Here is a 12,789-nt window from a genome sequence, read left to right as displayed (position 1 = left end):
CTCGAATAGAATGCAAACATGGATGTATTTTGGCCCCCTTTTTTTTTTAAACTCACATCATAATTACCTGAAACCATTTTGGGGTGAGCCTAGTTCATGCTCCCATGCTACAGAGAACAAGGAAGTATTTTCCTATAAATTGCTAAAATAGTTTTCTTGTCAAAAACTAAGAAAAGAAAATGGTTCTGATCACCTATTCTAAAATCAAAATCATAATTATGAGGCATTTCCAACAGGAAATGTGCTTACATCTAACAATTCTATATAGCAGGTCTGATAGTTTACTCACCAATGTAGATATTTTTCAGACAACTTGCTCTGTCACACTACCAATGAGCTGTAGTCTTCAAACGTACATGTTATTGATTTGTAATACCTGATTGAAATAGTCCCGGACTTGTTTTCTAAGGAAAAACCAGTCCACAGTGCCTGTTCTGGCCTCCCTTCAGGAGGAGATGAGGAACAAAGATTCATGAAGCAGGGACAACCCTATGTGCACTGTGAACACTTAACCACTGCACACAGACTCGCCGAGGGCCTGCCATGGACCAGGTACTGAGAGTACCAACCACATGGATCTGCCACCCTCAGTCAGCAACAAAAGGCACCTACCATGTCTTCCTGATGCCTGAGAATATATAATAACTCTGCATGCTCTGCTGCCTAACTCCTGCCAAAAGCTCACTTATATGAAATCACATTCATGAAGGAATGCTTGATGTACCAGCAGTCGACCCATTATTCTCAATCGGGTGGCTGCAGCAAGCCAGATGACAGAGGACCACATTGCTTTGTCCTCTGGGAGAACTGTGTTTATTCGAGGTGCTCTGGCATCATGCTCTCAGCACACACTGCAAATACTAATAGCAAAACAACAAGAGAAACCTGCTTAGATCTTTGCAGGGATGTTGCTGAGGATGTTATTCAACATGCCACAATTTTCTCTTTAAAAGAATCCACAAGAGGAGTTTCCCACCCCATTATCATGAAGAGGTATTATTTCCCCAGCATGACTGGCAGGTGTCTGCTTACAAGAGACAGAGGATCCTATAACCAATTGTTTCCTTCTCAATAGTTATATCAGAATCATGCTTCTTCCCATCTCCAGCCATGACATAGGAATTTAGGATTTCTAGGTACTAACAGAATTCGTTGCTCTATTTTCTTATTCTACCCTTACTTTCCCTTAACTCTGGTTGCTTATTTTTAACATAATATTTATATGAGCTGCCTCAAATGTTTTATGAAATAAGGCAAAATATATATCTGCATCACCCGTTTTTCAGTGAGCCTAGTTCATGCTAGACTAAGATCCTATGGACAAGCTTATTTACTGATCAAAACAGATCAAAAAGTGTCCTCCCCTTTCCCTCCTGACCCTAACAATTCAGTCTTGAAGTCCTCAGGGAGGGAACAGCCAGGTAGGCACAGGTGGTGGCTGGCATGGGAAGCAGAGTCCAAGCGGGGCAAGAAGGGCCCATGTGGGTGGGCACAGCAGCAGCCCAGCACAAAGTGCCAGAGCACCACCTGGGGAGGGGGCTGGCAGTGGTAACACTGGGTAACAAACAGGGGAATTTGTCGGTAAGTAACTCTATTTAAGGATAATGAGAAACAGGATAATACATATGAGAAAACTAGAACAAACCCTGAGGTGCTGCAAATTAGAGGTATCTGTATGAACACACGGTTTTCAGTACATACAGATACAGAAATAAATACAGACATAAACATAGGTGTGTATAATATATGTATATAAATAGATACATTGCCTAGCTATATCCACTGAGAACAGTGGCCCCCAAATAGCAGTGAACACATATAGCACCCAGACCTTAATTCTAAATTCCATTCTCCACCAAAAGGAAATAGGGCTCTTTGGAGAAATGGCTGACTACAGGGCTGGGGGCAGGGAAACTATAACATAAGCCCAGAGCATTTTTCTATGCCAGAAGAAGAGGACATACACAAAGAATGATGGTTGTATGATAAAAGACACAGGAGCCAGTCTGAGGGGGTTCCCACCAGCTAAATCAGGCACAGCTTGAGCATCAGAATAACAGTAAAACAGATTTTATGATTATAATAATATGTAATAGCAGAGAGGAGAAAAGGGAAGGGGAAGGAGGAGGGAGGAAGGAAGGAAATCAATCTGATGAGAAATGAGATATTTACATAGATTTTTGTTCTTTTTTTTTTTTTTTTTTTTTTGAGACAGAGTCTTACTCTGTCACCCTGGCTAGAGTGCCGTGGCGTCAGCCTAGCTCACAGCAACCTCAAACTCCTGGGCTGAAGAGATCCTCCTGCCTCAGCCTCCCAAGTAGCTGGGACTACAGGCATGTGCCACCATGCCCGGCTAAATTTTTCTATATATTTTTAGTTGTCCAGCTAATTTCTTTCTATTTTTAGTAGAGATGGGGTCGCGCTCTTGCTCAGGCTGGTCTCGAACTCCTGAGCTCAAACAATCCTCTCGCCTCGGCCTCCCAGAGTGCTAGGATTACAGGCGTGAGCCACTGCACCTGGCCTACATAGTTTTAAAGTACGTGGGCACAAAATGTTTATTAATTATGAAGGGGGAAAGAGTAACTACAGCAGAAAAGTCTGGCCAACTCCACCCCAATCAAGTAATGGGACAATCCAAGATCAGGCAGGTACCTTCTGAAAGAGCTCATTGAGAGGAACAGGGCATCACTTTTGTGACAGTCCTACAAGGATACATGACCTCAACCTAACTGTGAGGAAACACCATATAGTCTACTAAATAACTGGCCTGCAATCTTCAAAAGTGTCAAGGTCATGAATGTCGAGGAAAGACAGGAAAACCGTTCCAATTGACAGAGACTAGAGATACATTGCCACAAAATTACCTGTGAGCTTCTTCCCTAGATGCTTTTGTTATATAAGGGCATTACTGGACTTTTCTACTGCAGAAGCCTGAATGGGATGTGCAAATTATATGGCAGAAGTGTATCAATGTCAAGATGCTAATTTTGATGGTCACATTATGGTCATGTAGGAGAAGATCCTTGTCGAGGATGATAGGCACCCAGTAAGCACTTTACACTTGGCTGGCTCAAGAAAATACAAAGCCAGGCCAACCAACCTTTCCCTGCATTTATACATGCATGTCCAGAGACAGCAGCTGTTTTTTTCCCAAGGACACAGTCTAAGATGATGCGAACCAAACTATCTGTGGTTATGAGTGGTCCACCCCACCACAAGGAGAAAGTTTCTCAACAGTGAAAGAGAACAAGATACAATACAAAGAAAAGTTGAGCCTGAGAAGTTCTAAAAGCTGCACTTTTGCCAAATCATTTATTTCAGTCCTGAGGTCCCTGAGACCAACTCTCTCCTAGTCCCCAGTTACATGAGGCAGTAGCTTTTTTCCTAAGCTAGTGTGAGTTAGGTTCTTATCACTTGCAATGAATGGGAAGAGCCCGAACCAGTGCATCAGACAAGTGATAATGGAATTCCAGACCAGAGATCTAAGATTCACCAGCCTCAGTTTCCACGTTTCCCCCACTCCCTATCCAGCCACAGGAACTAGCACATGCATCAGGTAATGGCGTTCTATGTTCCCCAAATGCAAGTCACCATCCTCTTGCCTCCCTGCCCTTGCTGCCTTCTGTGCCTGGAAGACCCCAGACTCATACCCCACTAGGTAACTCCAGATGTATCTCCTCCAGGACCTACTCCCCCCACCCCACTGGACCAACACTGTTCCTCCACACACCTCAGCCCCCACCATGGCACTTCCTTTGTGCACAGCAAGTGAAACACAGTTTTAAGACCCCACTAGGTTAGCAGCATCCTAAAGGCAAAAGATACACCTTCTATCTCCCCAGCTGAGCAACTAGGACCAGTCCTGGCACTTAGGTTTGTGAACTAAAGAAAAACCAATTCTTTCCTTTCCAAAAGATAAAATCCTTGCCACAGAAAGACCAAGCAAAATACAGTAGCTTCTGACCATGGTTGGGTATCATCACTTTTATTTTAAAAACCAACATCATGTCTACAGCCAGGAGGGTAAACTCCCATGGAAGCTCCATTCCCACACCAGAGCTCACCAGCCCCAAAACTGAGAAGTATGAAGAAAATCTTCAATTTCCTGAGAAGTAAGACAACGGCCTGCTAATAGGGGAGCAAAATGATGTTTGGGCCAACATAACCCCACTCTTCAAATTTTCAGCTCTGAGACTTTTTGGTTTTGGTTACATGAATTTTAATAAATAACTAAATAGTTATATATCAGCATTTCTTGAGAGCCTGTTGGAACTCAATTCAACTGATTTAATTTAACATGTACAAACAAAAGTAATAACTGACAGGGAAGAATAAAGTAACTTCTAATTAGAGGCAAAACTCCCTTAAGCCTCTATAAGAACTTATATCTGCAGAGAGCTTTTCTGCTTACAAAGCACTTTCCAAATATTTCATCTGATCCATGCACGGGAGGTATGTATCACCAACCTGAGTTTGAGAGGAAGAAGTTAAATACCTCATTCAGAGTCACACAATTAGTTGCAGAATATAGGATTTGAATATAAGACTACTGAACAGAATCCTACAGTTTCCCCAATTTTACATGAGGAGAGTTTATTAATGCTTGGAATAAATAGGACATATCAATAAATTTTAGTTACCATTCTTCTTCCTACAAGCAGTATCCCTCACATGTAATCATCACAGAATTTTAGAGGAGGAAATAGCATATAGTCTTTTCTAGAAGTATTACCCATGGAATATCTTTGGAGAAAAAAGATCTTGCTTTGACAAGGAAAAGAAAAATGCTAGAAAGTGAAGAATTATGGAGCAAGGATATCACATTTCTCCTAATTCTTCATACTTTCAAATGACAAAAACTTAGGAGAAAAGCACAAAAGTCAAATCTGGCAAGCACATTAAAGTGAACAAACTTATCTGTGTATGAAAATTAATTTCAAATAAAAACACAGACCTATTTATTAGTAAGAACAGCATATAATCAGGCCTCTGAGTCAGGAAGTGTCACAAATGCAAGAAGGACAAAACACAGTTCATAAAACAAAGTATGTCCTCACTCCAAGGTAGTGCTTTGCCAAAGTAACGCTTTCTGACTTGGAAAGGACAGCTATGAATCAACGCATTACCTTGACTCATAAGCATTACTGTTCACAAACCAAAAACTGGACTTTTTGTCTGGGGCAACACAATAGAGTAGGTGGAATATGGGCATCATTCACTGTAATGGTTCTTGTCGGATGCCTCCTGACATTCACTTCCCCCTTCTCCTGTGCCCAACAATTCCCAGGTTTTCCATGGCCCTCCTCTCAGCCATGTGGTTTGGGAAGACTGACTCAGATCTGAGTCCACAACCCCATGAGAGGCAGTGAAAAGCAAGGGGACATTCTTTCTCTTGAAGAAAAAAGTTTCATCTTTCCTTCACAGGTGTTGCCAAAAGCCACCTTCTCTCTTTTCCTGGACACTATAGGAAGAAGATGTAAGGTCTGGAGCTGCTGCTGCCACTCGGATACCACCTAGGGCCTGAAACTAAAGCCAACAACTGCAGAAGACAGAGCTAAAAGAAGAAAAGTAACCAAGTTCTGACAAGGTTATCTGAACATGGACTCCATCCAGCCCTACCTGAATTCCTGCCTGGACTTTTCAGCTCTGTGTGCCACAATTTCCTCCCTGGACATACCCCTTCTCCCTTCCTGCCCTGAATGCAGAGGTGTTACCTGGAGCTGCAGCAGCCATCTGGTAATCATGAGGTAAAGGGCAGAGTTGCAGAGAAGCCACCTGTTTCCAGCTTCTCAATAAATAAGGAAAATAACTTCCCACTGGCTATCCATTATTAGGCGTTCTGCACTTTACAGCTGAAATAATTCCTAACTCATATAGAAAGTACAGTCATTTCTACCTGGGTGGCTTAGGAAAAGGCTTTATGGAGAATATAATCCTTGAACTAAATCCTGAAAGATGACTAAGTACCATCGGGAAGAGTATCAGAGCAAAGGCATTTCAAGCAGAAGATAAAGCCTGAACAAAGGCATAACACATTTTACCTACTCTAAGTATTTCCACAGGGAAAAGGAGGGTAGTGGGAGCAGGGGAACAAGGGGCTCACAGTCGAAGTCTGGAGACAGAGCAGGTCATAGAGGGCCTTGTAGGCCACGCAAAGCAAGCAAATTGGATTTTGTTCTGTAAATGATAGGGAACAAAGCCAGCTGTGAGATACTCCAAATCTTCCAGAGAAATTCCCTCCCATTTTGCCAACAGTGCTAATGTCCCTGTGAGCTGTTTCCTGCGCTGAATCTCATGCAGTAGTTCTTTCCAGTTTTTAATGAGACCAGGTATGAATGACGGAATGAATGAGTCACCAGTGCAAACAGGGCTTTATTTCTCTAGCTAAAAGTCTCCGGAAAACCATAAAAAAAGTATCTATACAGATGGTGGGTAGTACACAAAATCAGATTTTAAAAAATAGTCCATGAGCACACTGGCCAAAGCAGTGGTGCCAGGACACCAGGCAGGACGCAGTGAGATGTCCCCAGGGGAGCTGTGCAGTACAAGCCACAGAGACCCTGACTGTCAGTGAAAGACACGTTGCCACCCCACAAAAGGGGGATGTGCACAGCAGATTTATGAAAGAGCAGTTGCCTAAATGTTACACTATTAAACGTTTATCCAATCTGTTCAATGTTTTTAAACAGCTAAGGGATGAAAATGTTAATATTATAGTATTTTTCAATCAATGTACTATTTGAAAAACAGGTGAAAAATGTCTCCAAGATGAAAACTAGTATTTACTGAGTGTTTACCATGTGCCAGGCACTGTGCTCCATGCTTTTGTATGTAACAGCTCAGCTAAAACAAAACCAAACAACCCTGTGAGGGGACAATCTTATACCTAATTTAGAGATGAAGAAAATGAAGCTTAAAGATGCTACATCCTTACCCAAGGTCACAAGCTAGTGAAGGATAAGCCCGAGGACTCTAACTTCTATTCCAAGGCTGTGACCCAGCCTGTTTCTCTTCTGCTTTCTTTGTGAGGAGAACAAGCACTTTTCTTCCTTGGTTCCCATGACCTGCAAGGATCAATTTTCCCCAGCTTCACGGACAAAGAGGCTTGAGTGCTTACAGATCTCGATACAGCATCAAAGGCCCAGAATGTTCTGTGAGGTTCAGAATGTCCTATTATGCAAGGTTTTCTAAATTTAAGAATGTTCCAAGTCATGATGCAGATAAAAAATTATTAAGAAAGGCTTTTCTGGTCTTTAATTTTTAAAAAATGAATTATGCCCTTAATCTCCCATCAAATACATTCCACTTTAAGTCTTACTTATAGAAAAGCCCAAAGAGAAGAACCCTTTCTTCTCCAGTTTGTACCAGTGATGAGGAAGCAGCACGCACAACAGCATGACTACACCCCTCCTCCGGGCCCCCCACACCGAGGAGTTGCAAGAGACATTCCAAGCAGCAGCCAGAACAATGTCTCAGGCCATGGCCCAGCCTTTTGGATGCTGATCCTTGCACCTCTGTCTGATGAATGACCTCACGAGTTCCCTTTAGAACGTCTTCTTAAAATTCAAGTGTGACCTGCAGGGGACTTTGGTGAACAGCACCCCGTTCTGCCCCCACAATTCTCACTTTGGCAACAAAAACACTTCACTTGGCAGTACTAAGAAATGCAGAGAGAAAGAAAACTGACATTTATTAAGCACTGTACCACATGCTTGTGAATGTTACTTCACTAAATTCTCTTAATAACTTAATGCCATGGGTTTTAATTCTAAATTTGGCAGAGGGTGGAGGGAGGTAAGTAAACTGATCCCCAGAGGTTAAGTGACCCATTCAGTAACAGTCAGTCTGTGAGCCAAAGCTCACTGCACTGCAAGGCCAATGGAACCTGGGAAACCACAGCCAAGCCAAGAGAATTTTAAAGATGCATCGTCATCACATGAAATCCTAAGGTTACAGCACTTGTACTCAACAGCAAAACATCAAATTTCAACTGTTTCATTTCAGCCTTCAAACAAATCTTTCAGAAATTCAGAAATCACGAGATTAGTTTATAAACCTTTCTTAGGTACCCACTTTGCATGTGCCAAAGGGTCTCCACCCTAAAATCTTACAATCTGTTAGAAGAGAGAGTCACATAGAAAGGTAATTCTAGGAATGCACACAGTGGCAAACACCATGGGTGCCATGGAAATCCAGGGGGCTCGCTTCTCACCAAGGCAGTAACAGGAAAGGCTTCCTAGAAACTGGGCTTGGAATGAGTCTACAGGAATGAGCACTAGAAAGGATAAAGTCAACGAGAGGAAAACAACTGGCAGGCAGATGCAGGCCATGAGCAAAGCCGCCAAAGCTGGAAAGCGCCGTACAAGGAGTTGCCCACTTCTGTGCTGTTGGGGTGGACAGTAAAGAGAAGGGAAACAACAGACAGCTTGTAGGGAGAAGAGTGATATGGTCAGGTCCATTTCCACCACCACACAGTAGTCATGACTTGAGCCTCAGAACCAGGCAGACCTGGGTTTGCATGTGGCTCTGCTGTTTGACAGGCAGGGGACTGCAGCAGTTACAGAATGTCACTGGCCGTGAGTCTCTCATTCTACAATACTTATACTTCACAGGACTTTTGTCAAGTTTAATGAGATAATGAACCAGATACACACCCAACAAAAAACAGAAGCTCTTCTGAGATCTCTATTCATGATCGGAGTGGAGGAAAACGTCTGGGATGAAGTATGCCTTTCCTGCTCACCTGACAATGGGCAGCTTCGTAAAGGGAACTGGGGGCAGGGTGAGTCCACCTGGCAGGGTGATGAGCTCCATGGTCCCAGGACACTTGGAGGTATAGTTCTCCAGGCTTTGAGTCACGTCTTTCTTTTCTGAAGAGAAAATAAAAACAAAATAAAGGTTTGTTAAGCGAAAGTGAGTGGCTTTTATTTTATTTTGAGCAATTCATGACAGTCCAATCTTCTGACATGAGTAAAGGGGCAGTGAGCATAAGAGACACGAACAAAGCAGAAGCTCTATTCATCTTATGTGGAAACCGCTAGCAACTGCTCCACTTAAGAGCCTGTGGATGAAAATGAAATGAAGTTATCATTCTCTAGGAGATTTCCATTTTCAAAGAAAATAAACCCTTACCAAATTCCAAGAAAGTAGGCAGGACTGCAGAATCAGTATATTTTATAACTTAACAATATTCTTCAAGCAATTACTAGGTACCAAGCAAAATGCCAGGACCTGTCCCTGAGAAGTGTGTATTAATAATTTATCTACAGAACAGATATTTAGGCAAATAACTACAAATCAATATTCTGATGCAAATATAGGGCTGTCTGAGGTAAAGCTGTTTTTCTCTACCCAGCCACATCCCTTTCATGAAGAGAGAGGAAAAGAGGATGCAGGTGATAATAATGTTTGCTTATTGTCCATGGCTGCTCTGGACATGTGCTCACACACTCTGTATTGTCCATAGCACTAAAGAGCCCAAGAGCACCCAGCATGTAGCAGCTCAGGAAGGTGGACATTATTGTTCCCATTTTGCAAATGAAACACCTGAGACCAAGGAAAGACGTTAAGCAGCTTGTCAAAGTTCATGTATTTGGCTCTAAGCCTGGGGTCTTTTCACTATAGTGTTTTAAAGAATTAAGAAAAGTAAGGAGGCCAGGCGCGGTGGCTCATGCCTATAATCCTTGCACTCTGGCAGACCAAGGCAGGAGGATCACCTGAGGCCAATAGTTTGAGACCAGTCTGAGCAAGAACAAGATCCCATCTCTACAAAAAAAAGAAAAATTAGCCGGGCGTGATGGCACACACCTATAGTCTCAGCTACTTGGGAGGATGAGGAGGGAGGATAGCTTGAGCCCAGGAGTTCAAGGCTGTAGTGAGCTATGATAAGGCCACTGCACTCCAGCCTGGGCAACAGAGTAAAACCCTGTCTCAAAAAAAGAGAGAAGAGAAGAGAAGAGAAGAGAAGAGAAGAGAAGAGAAGAGAAGAGAAGAGAAGAGAAGAGAAGAGAAGAGAAGAGAAGAGAAGAGAAAGGAATTGGGGATTAGGGAGTTCACTCCTTCAGGCATCTATTTTCTCTGTAAAACACCAAAGTCATTGCTAAAGGGAAAGAGGTCTGGAAGAGAACAGCAACGGAAGGATCACCAGGGACAAGACCCAGAGCAGTAAGGTTAGACCCGGACTCCAAAAATGCTTTGGTTTTTCCCTGTCATGCTACCACTTTAGGGGAAGTTCTTCAACCTTTCAGTCTTGTTTTCCTGCAGTAAGAGTAGTGCCAATATAAGGAATTACTAAGGATAAATGAGATAATGCATTAAAAAATAGTGGCTGGTAGAAATAAGCACGGACTAAATTGAAATGATTGTAACTATTATGACCATTATCAAATAGCTGCACTGAAAGAAATGGCAAAAAGAGGACTCAGAAGAGGTAAATGGCTGCAAAGTGAAGCCAAGTGCACCAGGAAGGCTGGTGACCGTAAATAATAAATATCGAGGCACATACTTCATAGATCTCGGGCAGGGGGATATTCATTGGTAAACTGCTGCCACAGGAATTTTCTGTGTCTAAGCATCAGTCTTTAGGAAGCAGAAGAGCAGAAAAGTGACCAGAATTACTTTTAAAAACACAACACAGTAAAGTTAATCTACAACATGAAAAAAAATTATTTAAATAATCAAATCATTTTCAATCTATAGATAAAAAATCTCTCTAAGGGCTCCAGCTGGTATCATGCAAATTATCTAATTTGCCTAATGTTAGGTAGAGCATTTACAGTTTGGGTATCTTATTAAGTTGAATTATACCACACCTATATGTACTCTCATGCTGCTAAAATAAAGGAAAGTAATCTATTTGTGATACCTAATGCCACTTGCAAAGTTATCCAACAAGGAAAAGTCACCACAGTCATATCCAAGATCTCTGCTTCTGAAGCAGGTGACTGTCCCTTTCCCATGCCAGCAGAAGATTAGTATTTGACTCCCTGCAGGGTAAAATGAAAGCATACCTGGCTGGGAGTCATGAGGCACAGCTGGAGAGGTTTAGTTTTTTGAGGGAGTTTCACAGTGTTTTCCATAATGCCGTACTAATTTACAGTCCTACTAACAGCGTGTAAGGGTTCCCTTTTTCTCCACCTCCTCACCAACACTTGTTATCTTTTGACTTTTTGATCATAGGCATTCTAACTGGAGTGAGGTGCTATCTCATTGTACTCTTGATCTGTATTTCCCTGATGATTAGCGATGTTGAGCATTTTTTCATATATATATTGGTCATTTGTATGTCTTCTTTTGAGAAATGTCTGTTCAAGTCTTTTCCCATTTTTAATTAGATTATTTGCTGTTGAGCTGCTTGAATTCCTTATATATTTTGAATATTAACCCCTTATCAGATATATAGTTTGAAAATATTTTCTCCCATTCCGTAGGTTGTCTCTTCACTTTGTTGACTGTTTCCTTGCTGTGCAGAAGCTTTTTAGTTTGATGTAATCCCATTTGTCTATTTTTGCTTTTGTTGCCCACGTAATTGAGATCTTATCCAAAAAAATCATTGCCTAGACCAATGCCATGGAGCTTTTCCCCTAGTTTTCTTCTATTAGTTTCATAGTTTTGGGTCTTACATTTAAGCCTTTAACACACTTTGATTTGATTTTTGTATATGGTGAGAGACAAAGGTCTAACTAATGTCATTCTTCTGCATATGAATATCCAGTTTTCCTGACACCATTTATTGAAGAGACTGTCTTGCTCCCATCGGGTGTTCTTGGCACCTCTGTCAAAAATCAGCTGGCTGTATATACATGGATTTATTTCTGGGTTCTCTCTTCTGTTCCGTTGGTCTGTGTGCCTATTTCTGTCAGTAACACACTGTTTTGGTTACTATAGCTTTGTAGTATATTTTGAAGTCAGGTAGTGTGATGCCTCCAGCTTTGTTCTTTTTATTCAAGATTGCTTTGGCCATTCAGGATCTTTTGTAGTTCCATATGAATTTTAGAATTGCTTTTTCTATTTCTGTGAAAAATGTCCCTACTATTTTGATAGAGATTGCACTGAATATGTAGCTTGCTTTGGTTAGTACACACATTTTAACAGTATTTACTCTTCCAATCTGTGAACACAGGATAGCTTTCCATTTATTTGTGTCTTTTTTGATTTCTTTCATCAATGTTTTAGTTTTCAGTATAAAGACCTTTCACCTCCTTAAATTCATTGCTAGGTACTTTTTTGTAGCTATTGTAAATGGGATTGTTATCTTGACTTCTTTTACAGACAGTTCATTGTTAGTGTACAGAAATGCTTCTGATTTTTTTTTTTTTTTTTTGAGACAGTCTCACTCTGTTGCCCAGGCTAGAGTGCTGTGGCGTCAGCCTAGCTCACAGCAACCTCAAACTACTGGACTCAAGCAATCCTACTGCTTCAGCCTCCCGAATAGCTGGGACTACAGGCATGCACCACCATGCCCAGCTAATTTTTTTTTTTTTTTTTGGTATATATTTTGGTTGTTTGGCTAATTTCTTTCTATTTTTTTTTTAGTAGAGACAAGGTCTCTCTTTCTTGCTCAGGCTGGTCTCGAACTCCTGTGCTCAAACAATCCACCTGCCTCGGCCTCCCAGAGTGCTAGGATTACAGGCGTGAGCCACCATGCCCGGCCCAGAAATGCTTCTGATTTTTATATATTGCTTTTAAATCCTGCTGCTTTGCTGAATTCATTTATTAGATCTATCTTTCATTTTTGGTGGGATCCTTAGGATTTTCCATATATAAGATCATATTGTCTGTAAACAGGAA

The 12,789-nt window shown here is 41.6% G+C and overlaps 1 protein-coding gene across 4 annotated transcripts in view; it reads right to left on the bottom strand.

Annotated features, from left to right (window-relative positions):
- The window catches only part of TRAPPC9 (trafficking protein particle complex subunit 9), a 600,839-nt gene that overhangs the window by 491,205 nt on the left and 96,845 nt on the right, over positions 1-12,789 (bottom strand). For all 4 annotated transcript variants that reach the window (XR_006737185.1, XR_006737186.1, XM_045560810.1 and 1 more), the window contains one exon: positions 8,744-8,870. Coding sequence is in view for 2 of the 4 variants with exons in the window: in XM_045560810.1 (XP_045416766.1) it covers positions 8,744-8,870 (127 nt within the window). In the remaining 2 variants the exon portion in view is untranslated. The remainder of the gene's footprint in view (positions 1-8,743; positions 8,871-12,789) is intronic.

The sequence above is a fragment of the Lemur catta genome, chromosome 9 (assembly GCF_020740605.2).
Source record: "Lemur catta isolate mLemCat1 chromosome 9, mLemCat1.pri, whole genome shotgun sequence".
NCBI classification, from domain to species: domain Eukaryota; kingdom Metazoa; phylum Chordata; class Mammalia; order Primates; family Lemuridae; genus Lemur; species Lemur catta.
Note: the sequence above shows the minus strand (reverse complement) of the source record. Positions and strands in the feature narration are given on the sequence as shown.